Source organism: Mastigoproctus giganteus, chromosome 3, assembly GCF_048544385.1.
Source record: "Mastigoproctus giganteus isolate SK-2022 chromosome 3, ASM4854438v1, whole genome shotgun sequence".
In the NCBI taxonomy this organism is placed as follows: Eukaryota; Metazoa; Arthropoda; class Arachnida; order Uropygi; family Thelyphonidae; genus Mastigoproctus; species Mastigoproctus giganteus.
The window spans coordinates 216,393,676-216,411,883 of NC_143577.1; the positions used below are offsets into that span (position 1 = coordinate 216,393,676).

Consider the following 18,208-nt stretch of genomic DNA (forward strand, 5'->3'; position numbering starts at 1 on the left):
AACTAAAAGTCGTTTGAGATAAACACGCGGTATTTGAAATACAGAAAAAACAGTCATTCCTTAAACTGTCACGTGTTATATTCATTTGCCATCTCCAAGCACTCGATTATCACATGAAAGTGGCACTTATTCTGTTTCCTCTTCCGTGTCCAGTGTAAAGAGATCTCACGGTCCTTCAAACGGCGAAATCAATAATCCAATGGCATATTTTATTTTCGACCCTGTATCAACATTATGGGTAAACAGCGGCACCGGGAAGACAATCGCTGTTTTGTAGCGTATTGCCTGAAGTACTTAGTAACATTGAATATTTTTTTTACAAGTATGTGTGTTCCGTATTATTTCACTCCCCTCCCAATCTGAACAAAAAAACTGTGCGTGTTTCTGCGTACGCGCGTGCGTGCGTGTGTGTGTGCACCATGTAGTATCTGAAATGAAGGTTATTGATCGACTTGGTGTAAGTAACTGTTGATACTGTTGAGCAAAATCCCAAATGTCACACATTTGCAAGCCGTTTACATGTAAAATACAGTATATTGATCGCATTTACAATTATTTCTTCTAAAGTCCATACTGCTCATTTCTTAGGTAGAGGGAAACTTTCACTATGAGACACAGGTCTTAATGTCAACAGTGAACGGGAATAAATAAACTATTTTAATGTTTTTAGAATTCTAAGCGATATTTATCTCGAAACTACAGGGAGAGAAAATGGGATGGATATGCGAGGGCCGTTCAATCATTTTAGAGTCATATGAGGAGTTCCATTCTCTTTGCCTTGCATGTGAAGATATTCTTTAATTGATATTTTTTAATGCTCTTCCCCCCACATGTAGCTGAAATTATTAGAATTGTTAACGAGTTACAAAGAAACATATTAGCTTTTTTTTTAGGAGTAGCGGAATTCTTTAAAATCCAGCACATTTTACAAATATATATATAATAATTGAACACATCACCAGGGATGTCTGATTCAAATTACCTTCCACTCAACTCCTGGATTTTAAAAACACCAACATGGAAATAATGTACAAATGTTAAAGGAAGCAGTTGGCAAACAGTCTGTAAATTTCTGTGCATGTAAATGTATCTCATCATTTTTCTTTTCTCTCCTCATTTAGTTTGTAAAAATGTTCACAACGATGTTATAATAGTGATACTTTTTGAAGTCTTCTGTAAAGAAATGTACAAAAAACTCCAATTTATTTGTCTTTCCTGTTGAACATTACCTGTACAATTTCAGAACTGTACATTTTTCTATTGTATATTTGTATATTCATAATTTTTTAAGGGAACACCCCCTAAAAAGCCATTGGCTTATGTGTTCTCCCTCCCTTTTTGCTGTTATCTCCCAAAAAAGTGTAACATAAAATAGGGATAAATAAATTATTATTATTAATAAAATAAATAAAAGAAGTTAATAAAAATAAAATGTGGATTATAAAAATATTTAAAAAATATTTTTATAATCCACAAATATTAAGAAATCGATTGCATTTACAAAAAAAAAAAAACAAAAAAAACGGGGAAAATGGATGCCATTTTCCTCTTTTAGTTCCATCGCTTATTCAGTAAACCGCGTATAAAAAAAGGTAAACTGCAGCCATTATCAATCCACTGCAGGATGGAAGCTTCCTCAACGATTTACGTTGAGGGAAATGGACCATAACCTGCCACGCTGGTCCAGTGGGGATTGCAGATCTACCGTATTTAGCAGTCAGGGGCTTGAATCCCTGTCTACTCAAGGAGCGTGTGCTACTGCACTCCCGATCCTGACCACTCGGCTACGGAAACCGCTTAACTAAGCATGAACTGTTCTTTCAAATATCATCTGTGTGTTGGCCATATGGCGCCTGCGTGAGCTGGCAACCAGTTTGACGCCACTCTACAGCAGCTGAGAGGAAGGAAGAAATGCCCAGTGTGAGTTGGAAAAATGTTGAGGCAGGAAAAATGTATCCATCATTAAATCATAAACGGCGACGTATTTACGCGTATAAACAACATATTTAATTAAAAAGAATAGTTATTTTTTTTCATCCTTCAATTGTGAAAGTATTTTTTCTTGAAGTACAGTCATAGAAAAATTCTCTGATACTGTACAAAGAAATTAATAATTGACATTAATAGTACATATATTATTTACTTACAAGTACTAGTGGTTAAAATGTATTATTTACGTTTAAAATGTATTACATTTAAAATTACATTTTATTACGCTTAAAATGTTTTATTTACATTTTAACCACTTTTTAAAAAGAAAAGGAACTTCTGAAATGTGCGTTAAAGACCCTATATGAGTCCCACATTTATTAAGAGAACAAAACTCTTTTTCACCATTATTATGATCTTCTGCCGTGATTCACATACCGCAGATTGAATGGCCTGCTTTATGGCATCAAAAATATGCAGTATACCAGTACTACACTGGTGTGCAAAACTTAAGGACCAACATTATTTCTAAAGGTTACAACCACAAAATCAAACGAAACAGCCTGTGGCAATTTGCATAACTGTGGCCGTTCAGTAGAAAGCTGGTGCACATGCAAAAATTTGAATCGTGATGAGAGGGCTCACATAAACAGATAAGCAGTTATGTTCAAATTACCGAATGGTGAGCACGATTGTTACAGACGTTCGATTGGTTTCATGCACTGCTACAGACAACGAAATGGCCGGTAGAAAATATCTGGATGACTTTACCCGGGGTCGAATAATTGGGAAGCTCGAGGAAGGTCGAAGTGCGAGGAGTGTGGCTGCAGAGTTCAGTATCGCCCATAGCATCGTCTCGCGTGCGTGGTCGTCCTTCAGAACGACAGGTACAGCTGTTCGAAGGACCAGTGGTGGTCGTCCACGAAAAACAACGCCCAATGATGACCGCTATATATTCCTACAGGCCATGAGGGACCGACACCAGAAAACAGGATCCATTGCAAACCAGGAGCACAGGACGTAGGATATAGCAGTTTACTGTGGCCAGGCGACTCTACAAAAGTGGACTGTTTGCCCGACGGCCAGTAATCTGTGTCCCTTTAACACCTGCCCATCGGAAACACCGTTTACAGTGATGCATCGAACACAAGGACTGGACAGCAGCGCAATGGAGTGAGATACTCTTTACTGATGAGAGTAGATTCAGTCTCAGCAGCGATTCTGGACGTCAGCTAATCTGGCGAGAGGTTGGCACACGGTATCACCCCGCAAACATCACTGAAAGGGTTCGATATGGCGGTCGAGGTGTTCTCGTCTGGGGATGCGCTATTTTCGATGGACGTACACAACTCCAGATACTGGAAGGCGGTACTGTAACCGATGTACGCTACTGTATTGAGGTAATCCTTCCCCATGTTCCCGAGGTGCCATTGGCCCCGAGTTCGTGTTTATGGATGATAACGCCACACCCCCATCGCCGATCTAAATCCCATCGAACACATATAGCACGCTCTGGGGAGAGACCTAGCGGCACGTCCACACCCACCAGAAAATGTTCACCAGCTGAAGATGGCGCTGATAGAGGAATGAACGATGTTACTGCAAGAACTTATCAACAACATTGTTCTAAGTATGGACAGGCGGTACAAAGCCTGCATCGACATTAGGGGTGGCCATATCTCCTACTGAGCACCACCTCTTCTCTTTGTTCCATCTTTGGCAGTGATGTATCTGTATCATGGCAGCCAGTACTATGTTGCTATTTTTGAATAAAGTCCCTCTGTACCGTTTTGTTTCCGTTGTTATGTCGGTGTTGTTCCCTTCATAATTTGTGTACCTCACGAGGTTCCTTTGGTATGCTTTTCCCACATCCAGGCCACTTCTATGAGAAGCTACAGGTGAAAATCTGACTGGTCCTTAAGTTTTGCACATCAGAGTATGACTCCTAAAATTAATATGTTAGCACATAGATTTTCAGAATGTGTTACCGTTTACTTACCATTTTCTATCGGTGGGGTGAAGTTGTCGTAATTTTCTGGAAATATGTCTTCTTTCGTTATCGTTGTCAGTCCGGCTTGTGACCTGACGATAATAACTATGTTTAACTACATTCAAATATTAATCAATTTCATTAATTCAAATATAATTATACACAGTTAAAGCGAAATACGTATAAACTTTTTTTCTTCACACATATAATTGTTTAATAAATAATACGATCGAACTAACTAGGTTTTGAGCAAACTTTGTGCAGCTTCTCATATCGATGCACAAATAAACAAATCTAGTTTGCTCGTTTCTGCGTACAAAACGTGTTCTGTATAGGAATTCTTCGAGAGGAATCCACCCCACTGGACTGAAAGAGAGTGGAGTGATCACGTACTTAGGTTCACTGAAGCTGATATCAGTTAGGATAATTATTCATGGGAATAATTCTCCCCCCCCCCCAACCTAGTTGGCCAGTGTGTTCAGAACAGAACTTTCCGAAGAGCATATTGTTAACGCCAGTTACATGAAAAACAAATCTACCGCGGGAGCCAACTCTATACACTGTTTAGTTTGAATGTTGTATCATATTTCATAAGTAAGGTACTCACGCTACAGGGTTGTTCTAGCCGACAAAAAGACTAATCCAAACACTCCTGTAGAAATCAGACCCATTTCCAAAGCTTACTCGTTTCTTATATGCTTTCAAAAATGCACATTCCAAATAATTGCAGAAATTCTACGGTTTACTTGTTAGCACTCTTTGATGCAGAAATCCTGCGCTCATGGAACGTTACCCAAGTACAGCAAGTAATTATACACTGAGTGATCACTGAATTATGACCACCCCTATGAAATCTGAATGCGATCCGTTGACCACGTGAGGTACGAGAGTGCGGAATTAGATCGACCTACGTAGCATGGATAAGGTGTCAGTGGTTCAGTAGGTAGTAAAATTCTGAGCGTGATGGGTAAAAGGAAGGATGTATCGGACTTTGATAAAGGACAGATTGTGGGAGCTCGACGAGATGGTGCCTCGATTTCCAAAACGGATGAATTGGTGGGGTGTTCGAGAGTCGCCGTAGTTAAAGAGTATCAGGACTGGCGTCATAATGGTCAAACAACGACCCAACGGCAAAACTGCAAAGGTCAGCGAAAGGTTAATGTTAGAGGTGAGCGCCGGATCCGACGATTCGTACAGGCGAACAGGCGCAGCACTGTTCAAGAGTTGACTACCCAATGCAACATAGGCCAACCCGGAACAATATCTGGCATGGACATGCGTCGCACGTTCGCACGTATGGGCTATACCAACTTACGATCACTCCAAACCAAGGTTCATCGGCGCAAAAGACGCGACTCGCCTGGTGCAAAGAGCATGCAAGTTGGACGTTAGAAGACTGGAAGAAGGTGTGCTGGTCGGATAAGTCACGTTATTTACTCCACACTGTGGATGATCGTGTACGGATTTGGCGTCAACAACATGAGGCTCTTCATCCACCATCAATGGTATCAAAAGTGCAGGCCGGTGGAGACGGTTGTATGGTGTGGGGCATGATTCATTGGCAGGAACTTGGACCCCTAGTGCATGTGGAACAACGTATCAGTGGTCCTCGCTATCGTCAACTGCTTGCTGACTGTGTACACCCCGCTATGTTACACTTTTTCCGAATGGAGATGGTGTCTTCCAAGATGAAAATGCACCGAGCCATCGGGCACTTGTTGTGAAGGTTTGAGGAACACAGTTCTGATATCCAGTATATCGCTTGGCCTCCGATCTCCCCCGATATCAATCCCGTAGAGCACTGGTGGGACACTATAGAAATGCATATCAAGCGTCTGGATACACTAATCACCTCCATACCTACATTGCTGACCGCATTACACACAGCTTGGTTGGCCATACCTATCGAATGCTTCCAACATCTTGTTGAATCAATGTCACATCGGATAGCTGCTGTACTGAGGGCAAAAGAAGGAACTACAAAGTATTAGGTAGGTGGTCATAATTCAGTGATCACTCAGTCTATATTGATCCAAAGTCATGTTTCGACTTTTTTCAAGTACAGTATTGCTACTTTAACGTTACTTTGGTTTCTCGGCTCAATATTATCTCTTCTGAAACAGCTTCTTACGAAAGGGACGCCACACTTTTTGGATAAATAACGAAATCATTATTAGGGCGGTCGAAGTGGAAATTCTGCAAGGCGATTTTTTGTTTTTCGCCGCAATCTTTGTCTCTCGTATTTTCCACAGGGATTTATTGCATGTACTGATGACGTTGTCTGCATTTTGCCAAGTAATAACAAAGCGATAAGATACAGTGAGGTTTTGGTAATGAATAGCCAAAAAGATTTATCTGTATTGAGCGAGAAACCAAAAAAAAAAAAAAAAATTTTTTTTTTTTGTTTTTTTCCTCAACACAGATAAATCTAAGTACATTTTAACTATGTCGAACTACCATACTGTATTTTGCCCATTCGTTACGCTCATGAACAAGCTACAGTCGACCAGTTACGCGCTTGAACAAGGGACTCTCTTTAAAAATTACAGCTGTGAATTACAGGCTCCCAAAAAGCGATAAGTGTTTGCCATTTTATTTACCTAATTGTTATTTTATATTGAACTTGATAAGTAGCCATATATTTCTAGATACGCTGGTTATTTTTATTTTTAATTTAGATAAGAGTTTTTGTAGATTACTACTTAATATAGGTAAAACCGTTGTTTCGTTCGAATCTTGCAGCCATTGTTTTTGTATACAGTGGTAGGGAATTCAGATTTTTAATTGTGGTAACTAGGTAGCTCTAACATAAAATTATATAGCGTAATTCGCCCTGCATTTAGTATTCTATTAGATAGTGTAGTATTGACAATTAATTAATTAAATGTATTGATCTTATTAACTTAAAATACCATGCCCCAGACTAGAGCAGAAAAGCAACGGGCACAAAGTGGCAGGAGTGCTGTGACTCGGGGGGGAACTGAGGGGGGCAATTCTCCAACGCATCACAGCCTAAAAAAATGTGCAACTTGTGAAATGTTTGCCGAACTCTCTGGAACAGAACATGATCTAGCCAAGGAGGATGTCTTTGTGTGTGCCAGGTGCAGAGAGTATCTACAAATTAGACGTCAGCACAGCGTTGTGATGGGCGTCTATGAGAGCTTGAGGTGTAGGGTAAATGCCCTCGAAGAAATTAATATGAGGGGCCGTCACGCTCTCAGCTGCCCAACTCAACGCCAGAGTTCACTCCTGGGCATCAGGCAACCTCCAAGGTAGAATGCGCTGGTCCCACAGGAGTTAGTTATCGTCGGTGACTCCATACGGGGAATATATTGTGTAAAAAGGATAGATAGAATAGGACCAGGGTATGTCTGCCAGGAGAAAAAGTTGATGACGTTGTAAAGCATATATCATCTTTTAAGGGCACAAAGGGTGATATTGTTCTACACATTGGCACCAATGACATTAGTAGGAGATCTGCAGATTTACTTAACAAATAAAGGTCAATGTTGCAAAAAAGTCATGAGTCAGGGTTAAATTTGAAAGTGTCTGCAATTCTACCCAGACACGATAGGAGGGAGTACATGAGAGCCTTGTCAATCAAACAATTCGGCCCTGGAGGAAATGTGCAAGGCTCAAGGGGTAAAACTTTTTTCAGCCTGGTCTGTGCTTGTTAACAAGAGAGACTGCTTCTACAGGGATGGGATACACTTAAATACAAAGGGTGCAAGAATATTTGCTGATGCTATCGAGGCAGTGTTAGGTGGGTCGGAAAACTACTAGCTTGGGGGGTTCACAGACTAACAGGTTAAAAGTAGCTGCAGGCAGAGGTGAAGGCGATTCTCGCACTACTTCTATTAGAATAAGCAGCGGCGTGGAGCGAGGGGTGTTGGGGGTTTCAGGGACTGATGGCAGTCATCGTGAAACAGGTGGGTATATGGGATGCGTTAGGGTAACTAATAATAAGAATACTTGCATGAATACCAATGCTAGAAGTATAGTAAATAAATTTGATGAATTTGAAGTGTTGGTCAAGACATCAAAGGCGGACATTGTTGGGACAGCAGAGACGTGGTGTCACATAGATATAAGGAATGCAGAACTGGAATTTGGGGAGTACAATGTGTATAGAAAGGATAGACAGGATAGGAAGGGAGGAGGTGTTAGGCTGTTAATTAAGAAAAACATAAAATCAAAAGAAGTGCATCCAGTTGATATAGATGAACAGTGCACTGTTGAGTCAGTTTGGTGTGACATAAGCACTGCGAAAGGAAATATAAGAGTAGGAATGTGTTATAAGCCTAATGACGCGAATGAGTACAATGAACAATTATACCGAGAAATAGAGTGGGCTAGTAAATCAGAATGTCTTATAATGGGGGATTTTAACTTCCCAGATATAGACTGGAACTTATGGGTTGGCCATTCGCACACTACTAAGACTTTTGTGGATTTATTGGGTGATTGTTTTCTGCAGCAGCATGTTCGAGAGGCAACCAGAGATTGTAATACTCTTGATCTGGTTATCAGCAGTGATCATTATTGTATTAAGAATTTGCAAATAAAGGAACCATTAGGTGGCAGTGATCACAGTGTACTGATGTGGGATTTACTTAAAGATATAATTACCATCAGGGGTAAAGGAAGGGGTTTTTGCTTCCGTAAAGGTGACTATAGTGGTATCAGACAGTTTTTAAATTCTGTACAGTGGGACCAACTGATGATGTTACCAACAACAAATTCTAAGTGGGAAGCATTCAATGAATTAATTGTGGAAGCTACTAAACGTTTCATACCTATTAAGAAATATTCTTCAAGGTTTAGGCCTACATGTTTGTCAAATGAACTAATGAGACTCGTGGCAGAGAAGAAAAATACATGGGATGCATATAAATTATCAGGCGACACAGAAGCCTATGATAAGCTAGTCTGTAATCAAGTCACAAAGGAGGTTAGGCAGGCGAAGGCAGATAATGAGAAATCTTTGGCAAAAGATGCTAAGCAGAACAGTTAGGATTTCTTTACTTATATAAACTCTAAAAGGAAGAGGATGAATCTGATTGGTCCACTTGATATCGATGGTTCGACTGTTGATGATCCTGCTCAGAGAGGAAACAAACTAAATCTGTATTTTGCCTCTACATTCACACATGAGGAGTTATTACGGTTTGAAAATGCCACAAGGTTATCAAATTGTAACAGGGTGCTTCATGATTTTGTAATAACTGAGAACAAAGTGGAGGAGAAATTGTTGAAGTTAAACATAAGAAAGGTACCTGGGGTGGATGGGATCTATCCAGTTATATTAAAGGAGGCAGCAAAGCACTAAGCAAACCCTTGGCCATAATTATGAGAGCATCCTTGGACTCAGGGGAGGTTCCCACGGACTGGAGTTGTGCAAATGTATCCCCAATTCACAAAGGGGGATCGAAGGGTGACACGAGTAATTACAGACCAGTTAGTCTAACTTCTGTTCCGGGTAAAATAATGGAGTCACTGGTTAAAGATGCATTGCAGGATCATCTAGACAAGACTGCAGCAATAATTCAGACACAGCATGGGTTTGTTAAGGGAAAGTCTTGTCTGAAAAATTTGATTGGTTATTATGATTTGGTTACAAAGGAACTGGATGCAAAAAATAATTTTGATATCATATACTTGGATTTCAGGTAAGCTTTTGACAGTGTTGCGCATGGAAGACTACTGTACAAATTGGAGCAGAATGGTATTAAGGGTAAGTTGCTACAATGGATAAAAGGATGGTTAAGTGGGAGAAGACAGAGGGTGGTAATCAATGGGTGCTGCTCTTCGTGGACTAATGTTATTAGTGGAGTCCCACAGGGTTCGGTGTTGGGTCCACTGTTCTTTTTCATATTTATCAATGGTATTGATGAAGGCATATCAGGCTTAGTATCGAAGTTTGCAGATGATACAAAGGTTGGCAGAGTTGTTAATGACAGTAATGACAGTGTGTTACTGCAACAGGATCTAGGAAATTTGGGTAGATGGGCTGAGAAGTGGCAACTGAAGTTTAACATTGAAAAATGCAAAGTACTGCATATGGGTAGAAGTAACCCCAGAGAAACGTACCAACTGTGTGGTACTACACTTAAGGAGGTAGAAAATGAAAAAGACTTGGGAGTAATTTTGCAGTCAGATATGAAGTTTTCTGAGCAATGCAGACAGGCTGCCAGGGCAGGTCATGGAGTTGTCAATGATACACAGGAATTTTGTTAGCAGGGAAAAGGAGGTGATTGTCCCTCTGTATAAATCAATGGTCGGGCCACGCCTTGAGTACTGCGTGCAGGTCTGGCGGCCTCATTTTAGGAAGGATGTAGATTTGCGTGAGCGTGTACAGAGAAGGACAACAAGATTGATGAGGGGAATGAAGGGATCCTCTTACCAGGAGAGGCTTAAGTTCTGAAAATTGCAGAACTAGGCACCTGTGAGGTGATCTGATTGAGGTGTATAAGGACTTTAATGGGTTCAGCACGCTGAATTCTGATGGGATTCTTCCACGTTTTCAGATTACGAACCTAAGGGGGCATAAATTGAAATTGAGGAAGGACAGATGTAGAATAGATGTGCGGAAATGTGCCTTTAGCCAGCTGGTGGTTAATTGCTGGATCTTCCATCTGTCGTTGTGGAAGTTGATAAGTTAAATTAATTTAAGGAGGAACTGGACAAATATTTAGAGGGGATTGTTTTGTAATTTTTTTTTTTTTTTTTTTTTTTTTTTGGCTGATGCTGCATAAGCTCATACGCTTGCTTTCTTGTATCACATGCCACTACTACTACAGTCGACCAGTAAGGTTATATTCCCAGGTGTGATTTTAGACCCCAGTTTATGCTGCAATGATCATACATAGTTTTTTTTATGAAAATCCCAAACACGAAAGGTATGAAACCCTATAGTATTTAGTACCGTGCATGGGCTGAAGGAGATGGGGGAGGGATGCCAGAAACTTTGCTGCTCCGGAGACTAAACATGACTTTCACGAGTTCAAGCCGCCAATAAGCAAAGTGGTGGTATTACACCCGTTGATGAGAATCATCTACCACCTAGTATAATTGAATAATTACATTAAACGAAAGCACATAAATTGACACACACAGAGGAGAATTAACAAATAAGATAAATAAATAATACATATAATAAGTAATACAAAAAGACTGATATATATAAAATTTGGGTTCCCATTGGGTAAATAGATGGGCCCACCTGCGACCTCTAAGTCGGTATCATGTGCATACCTCATCTGCCCTCTCATTGAGAGGGCAGATGAGGTATGCACATCTATAGAGCTGATGTCATTAAAATAAAAGCGTTTCTTAATCTATGCGAATAGAAACACGATCACTTGAACATCTGGAACATTGTAGGCTCGCAATCCCAGCTACAAACCTCCGAAGTTCCCTATAACTTTGTTCTAGCCTAAGATACTGTCCAGCTTTAACAGGCATTCCTATATGAAATACTTCGCACCATAAACTGACTTCATTTGATCCGGACTTCTGAAACTCGAAATAGAGAGCAGTCACCCTCCTAAAACTAGAAACGTGTAAAGGGCCAAATTATTTATTTCAGTATTAGTCCTCAAGAAACAGACTTTCTGCCAAAACCCAGAATGAATGTGATTATTTGTATCTTCAAAATAGTTTATTAGCAGGTTCATTTTGTAATTATCGGTAACATAAACACAATCTATAAATATTATTATTATTATCATCTGTTTATTAACCTTAGGTTCTCCCCCTGAACAGCCAGTGGGCTAGGAGGGTGTACAAATATATATTTTTTAAATACAGCCTACAATTTTATACAAATTTTTGATATTAAAAATAATGAAATTGTTTAGAAAATTACATTCACTTAATATCAGTAACTTTAAAATAAAATTGATATTAAATTAATATTGCAATTACAAATACAGGTTGTCCTACATATTTTTTCTGTCATTACAATTTGCTTTGCTTTATATTTTTGCATTAAATTATTTAAATTTCTCATATAAATAAAGCTCGCATTTTATAGTAATTCTGGTGATTTGGTCAAGATTTCATCGATAATTTCGCTTCTGTATCTTCTATTTTCTCCAAACTTATTTGGATCTGTGCAGAAGGTGTTGAAATGTTGAATCGTGTTACACGGGAACATTCCTTTCAGGGAGTCCAGGATAGTGAGCTTCATCCTAAGGGGACGTTGCCCGCTCTGGTAATTTCTATTAGTTGCTTTGGGAAGTGAGATAATATCCTCTATCGATGGGGCATCAATCTGACGGGTTAGCAGCTTAGAGAATGTGGACAGATTTTTTTTGAGAACAGTGAGCTTCCAGGGGGTCATGCCTAGATTGACTAGAAGAATAGATTTGGAGATAGTGAACGGGTTCCCTCCTAAACGGTTCAGCCACCGCAGAAGCCAGTATTCCATCGCCAAGAATCTGTTACGCAGAGAGGCAGGTGCTGAGGACCAGATTTCAGATGCATATAAAGGTATAGGAGTGAGACACCAATCAATGTATTGACAAAGCAGATTGATGTTGTGGCAGCCTACGAGCTCCTGACGGATAGCCTTCTTTGTCTTCAGGGAGTGAAATTTGAAATTTCCCGCGAACCACACTCGATAGTTTTTTTCAGGCTTAGGAGAGAAAGGCCGGAGCAGCTCTGACAAATTAGGCATTTGCATTTGGAACATTTTATATATTCTCCTTTTTTTTTTCATGAAGAATTGCTTTTTCGCATAATTTGCAGGTATCAGTGTTTGTAGGAAAAGTCGCTCCTTCCATGATATAGCAAAATGAATGAAAGGGTAAACTTTCTCCAATTCAGAACTTTACGGACGTATCGTATTCCCAGAAATACGGGAAATAGTGAAACCACTAATCCTTACTGTCAACAATGTGTGTGACTACAGCAAAATGTAAGCGTTACATTTTCCCTAAACCTATAAGTCAATCTATTCAATTTTACGAAGTACTGTACACTGTACTTGTATTTGCTTTATTGCTTTAAAATTGCCTTTCTAAGATTCCTCTCTATCTTTTATAAGCAGTCACTGTTGTTTTTAAGCAACCTTTATTATCAGGTTATATAACGTAATAGAATATAATCTGTATGCCAAGTTAAGTTAGGAAACCTATCCTGAGTTACTAGAGTTTATATTTCATTCAAGAAATGTTAAATTACGCCATTTCGTAGCCAACATAATACAGTAGTAGCATCGTCAAGTTCGTTTTGCTAATAAATATTTACTGTCAGTTCGGAAGTAGGTTTTTTTCGCCACTTTCTAGGAAATGGATTTCCATTATCGATTTCTTCTACTGTATTAAGTTGGCGAAATACAGCTTATTTATGTTACTAAACAAAAAAGATATAGATGAGTGCTACAGTTGAGTTTATATCCAAGGAACACATTTGATCTTCAAAGATCTGAAAAACTAGAATTGATTCAACGTTATTTTACTCTATTTCGACCAGATTTTTTAGACACCCAGCACGAAGGACCTTTTTTTTTATTTTTAAACTGTCAATTTTTTGTAAATTTATTGTCTGCGTTGTAATTTTTTTTTATCCGCTCTAGCTTCCATAAATGTACAAAGGGCGATTGTAAATAGCAATAAATTGAATAAATAAATAGTTATTAGAATATACAGGAATACTAACCCCAAGACTGTGTATCTCAAAATCCCGAAAACAAAATTACTTGCTATATTTATTATATACATATATTTCCAAGTACAACTCCATTGTATTTGCTTAACAATTCCCCTTGCTTTGTACCACCAGTTGTTTGAATTCTGACTTGCTGTAGCGCAAAAATGGAAGCGAAGTTGATCGTGAGTGAATACTTTAAATCTTCCGTAGGTGCGATGTATACCATCTTAACTAGGGCTTACCATACCGGGATACCGGTCTTTTTTTTTTTTTTTTTCGTTATTCAGATACCGGTATTGATACGAAAATACCGGTTTTTCGGTACTAATTAAAAAAAAAGTTTATAATCTAATCACATAAAGGTTATAAAACCACTTTATGTGATTATGACGTCCTTATCTCTACTAGCAAATGTTCGATAAATCATCGATAGGACACCATGCAACAGTCCACAATTCTCGGACAACTTCATGTCTGACCGTATCGTAACTCCCAAATCCCGTTCCTCCACTTCTAACTTTATTCAACTCCACCAAGTGTATAAGTTATTTTGGGGTTGCTGTTCCCCAGGTGTAAGACCTTGCATTTTGCTGAATTAAAGCATATAGCTGCCACTTTTCTGACCATCCCGGGAGTCTATGTAGGTCACTTTGAAGAAGCTCTGCTTGGTGGCAATCATTAACTACTCTACTGATCTCTACATCATCTGCAAGTTTAGACATCACACCCTATATCCCTTCATAGATGTCATTTAAGATAATCAAAAACAACAGTGGTCCCAATACTGATCCTTGGGGAAACCCCTCTTCTTACATTAACCCAATCTGAGAAACCATTTATCACAACCTCCTGCCTGGTGCCCTCAAGCCATCGTGCTATCCATCTAAGAATTTTCCCTATGATTTCACCCTGCTCCAACTTATAAACTAACCGTTCATGTGGGACTGAGTCAAATGCTTTGCTGAAATCCAAATAAACAATGTCGAAATTATTCCCTAAATCCAGCTCACGAGTGACCTGTCAAAATGGCTAACCAAATTTGTTAAACATTATTTTCCCTTTACAAAACCATGCTGTGTATCCTACAGAATTCTATTTCCATCTAAATGATCCTGAATTCTACCCTTGATCATTGCCTCCATGATTTTCCCTACTACTGAAGTTAGACTGGCCGGTCGATAATTTCCCGTTACATTCCTAGAACCGCCTTTATATTCCAATTTACACCAATCCAACGGAATCTCTCATAATGGTTCAATGCACTCACTTGCCGCCTCCTTTACGATTATAGGGTATATGCCATCAACCACAGGAGCCTTACTCGCCTGTGGGCGCGAAAGGTTTCTCATTAAATCAACATGTGAAATTTCTACATCATTAATTACATTTTTTTTCAACTTCACTCCCATAATTTCTCATTGATGTGAAGGGTTTTTCTTCTGTAAATATCGATGCAAAGTAACTGTTGTGTTCATCTGCAACATCAGTTGGGGTATCTAATACTATCCCACGCAATTACACATGCGTCCGATCTGATTTGTCCTTCTCTTCTTTGCATTTATATATGTGAAGAATTCCTTAACTGCACTCTTTGCTCTCTTCTTTATTCATTATCCCTAATCTTTGCTCTCTCCCAGATTCAGAAAAGATATTATAGTGAAAATTATACTTCGCTGAACAAAACGTCTTTCTCCTTCAGAAAATGATGAAATAATTCAACCATGGAAGACCAACATGGAACAGAACATCAGTGTTCCGCAAATTCTTTCCAAAATAAGAAATTGTCTGACTCCAATGAAATTTTAAAAGATGAACTTTAGTCGGAAATTAATGAAATACTTTGAACTATTTTTGCTAAAAAAGTTCAAGGCCTAGAAAATATGGACTGAGATCGTCTACGATTATCTCAGTATCAGATTAGAATCCGAAAGGGCGTTTTCTGCCGCTAATCAAATACTGTATGTACCAAAATTAGATCCATAATTTAAACAATCATACTATTAATTGCTTATGTTCCTGTCCGATTAAAGTGGTTAGTACCACTTTAATCGGACAGGTAGTGTGGATGCTTAAACATAACTAAACTTCGCAGTAACAATATGTATTTTTTTGTTTTTAGAATAACTGTATTTTTAATGATTTTTTCAGAATATTTATTTAAACTTGAATTCAAGTAATTACAGTACTTGTTTTTTTCCTTACTTTATTAACTATCATCGAAATTTATTGAATACTGGTTTGTTTTTGGAATACCGGTATTAATACTGGTATTCCAAAAACAAACCGGTATCCCGGTTCCATAAAAATCCGGTATTAATACCGGTATCCCGGTTTCATAAATTAAAAATGCCGAAATACCGGTTTCATAAATTAAAAATACCGAAATACCGGTATTAAGATTTTGACCCGTATTGTAAGCGAATTAACGAATGTCATTCGTTAATTCCCATGTCAGAGTCCCTCAAGGACTTTAGTATTATGATGCCAGGAGGCAAAGTTTTTTCGCAACTGTCATAAAGAATAAGTGAATAAAGAATAAATAACGAATGACATCTTAACGTCTTAATGCGGTAATAACCGGATTACAATCCGGTTATTACCGCATTAAGACGTAATATCTGGTGGATCTTAAACAAGATCCGTCAGCAAAGCACTCTAATGATTAAAGAAGTGCGACAAGACTGGTGAGGTCGCTAATATCGATGTTCATGTGAAGAACGGCTTAGAATGTGCGGAAAGTTTTTGGTTAAGTTCGAAGAAGAATTAGATGGGTTTTTTTTGGTTTTTTTTGTGTGATGGGGAAAGTATTGGTGATTGGATTTTATTTGTTTATATATATAAAGAACGAATAAAGAATTATTTATTCTTTATGACAGTTGCGAAAAAATTTTGCCTCCTCGCATCATAATACTAAAGTCCTTGAGGGACTCTGACATGGGAATTAACGAATGATATCACGTTTACCTGAACTTATACACCGATGAGATAAAACATTATGACCAGCGAGTTGTTATGCAAATCGAAGCAACTGCAGGTGAACTACGGAGCGTGCGTGGGTCAGGACACGGTATAAAAACAACACCTGATACTGAGCTCCGTTAATCAGTGTTACTCTTGTTTTTCAGATGGGAAAGGCGGCGGACTTAAGCAAGTTAGACAAAGGGCAGATTGTAATGGCGAGACGACTGGGTCAGAGCATATTCGAAACGACACGGCTGGTGGGATGCTCACGGTCAGCCGTGGTTAGTACCTACCGAAAGTGGTCCAAGGAGGGGAAACCCACGAACCGCCGGCGAGGTGTTAGACGACCACGGCTCATCGATGCTCGAGGTGAGCGCAGTACGTACATCGAACAAACTAATAGGCGTAGATAGCAAGGATTATTCCCAAGAAACGGGGGGGGGGGGCGGGTTTCGTCCAGCAAAACAGGCAAATTGAGCAGAGAACACACGGGTATATGAATTACCTTTCCGGTGGTCCTAATGTAATAGTTTGGATTATATCAAGTTTGTCACTAAGCTTTAATGTTGTTCTTTTCTTTTCTGTATGAGGTTTATTAACTTTAGGAGTTACAGTGGTGGGTTTTTAATTTAAAATAAATGTAAAACAGCGGTATAATCCCTGATATCAGTACAGAATTCACTTTCAAAATGGCGAACGTAAACAAATACAATGATCACGTGACTTGTCGTTTTCTTTTTTTTTTTTTTTTCTTTTTTTTTTGACGCTGCAAGACATCTGTGCTGTATGTATACATCCAATCTCAATGTGCCGTTATTTCGACAGTCTATTGCTGTATATGAACGATTGCATGATTTTACCTATAGAGGCGGAGCATTCCATGGTGGTGGTGTAAAGCGCTGTTGCTTGTCGCCTTAATTAGCTATTCGAGTTTTACATGATGAAAGATTGCGACCCTATTGCAGGAGTTTAAAATTGAAATTACCGTTTGCTATGAGCCACAGGGCATTTAGCCAAGAACGATCGCAGATGAATGAATACCTTTGCGAATATCCTTGGCTAAACGTCCAATGTATACCAAGAACTGGTTATCAAATAAGATTGTTTACAACGAAGGAGAGGGCAGTAAAATTTTTCAAAAGGACGTTCGGTACTTCAGAACAAAGCCAACTCAGGACTTTGGTTGTAATTGCAAGTGATGCCAATGTAGCCCTAGTGGAATCATTGATGCTCCCTCAGTTTCTTAACTAGTAGAAAGTGTTGCGTTACTGAAAAGAAAAAGGTTGCAAAACATTGTGATATTAGGCTAAACCATGAAAACACCGACCCATAACCGTCTATCGGCTGACAGTTTTCGCTTTCGCTATTTCAAACATGAACGTTATTTTCTTCATTCATGCTCAATGTAAAAAAAAACTTTTGTCTTCTTGACTAGAAATAGAGTAATTCAAATAAATTACATCAACAGAATTTATAAATAAATAAATAATATTTTTTTCAAACACGGCAAATTGCCAGAGGTTTGTATATCTTAATTACAATCATTAAAAATATGAAATTACATAGTTGACTGATGCAATACCCATAACAACAGTAGTGCTAAGGAGTTCAACATATAACGAAAAGTTATTTACAGAAAATAGTTATAGTTTTTTTCTTTAACTCTGCATCAGA

The 18,208-nt window shown here is 38.8% G+C and overlaps 1 protein-coding gene across 1 annotated transcript in view; it reads right to left on the reverse strand.

Moving 5' to 3' along the window:
• LOC150088709 (glycine receptor subunit alpha-2-like) overlaps positions 1–18,208 on the reverse strand; it is a 69,972-nt gene that overhangs the window by 43,986 nt on the left and 7,778 nt on the right. The window contains exon 2 of the mRNA XM_090370289.1: positions 3,929–4,011. Coding sequence (XP_090226415.1) covers positions 3,929–4,011 — 83 coding nt within the window. The remainder of the gene's footprint in view (positions 1–3,928; positions 4,012–18,208) is intronic.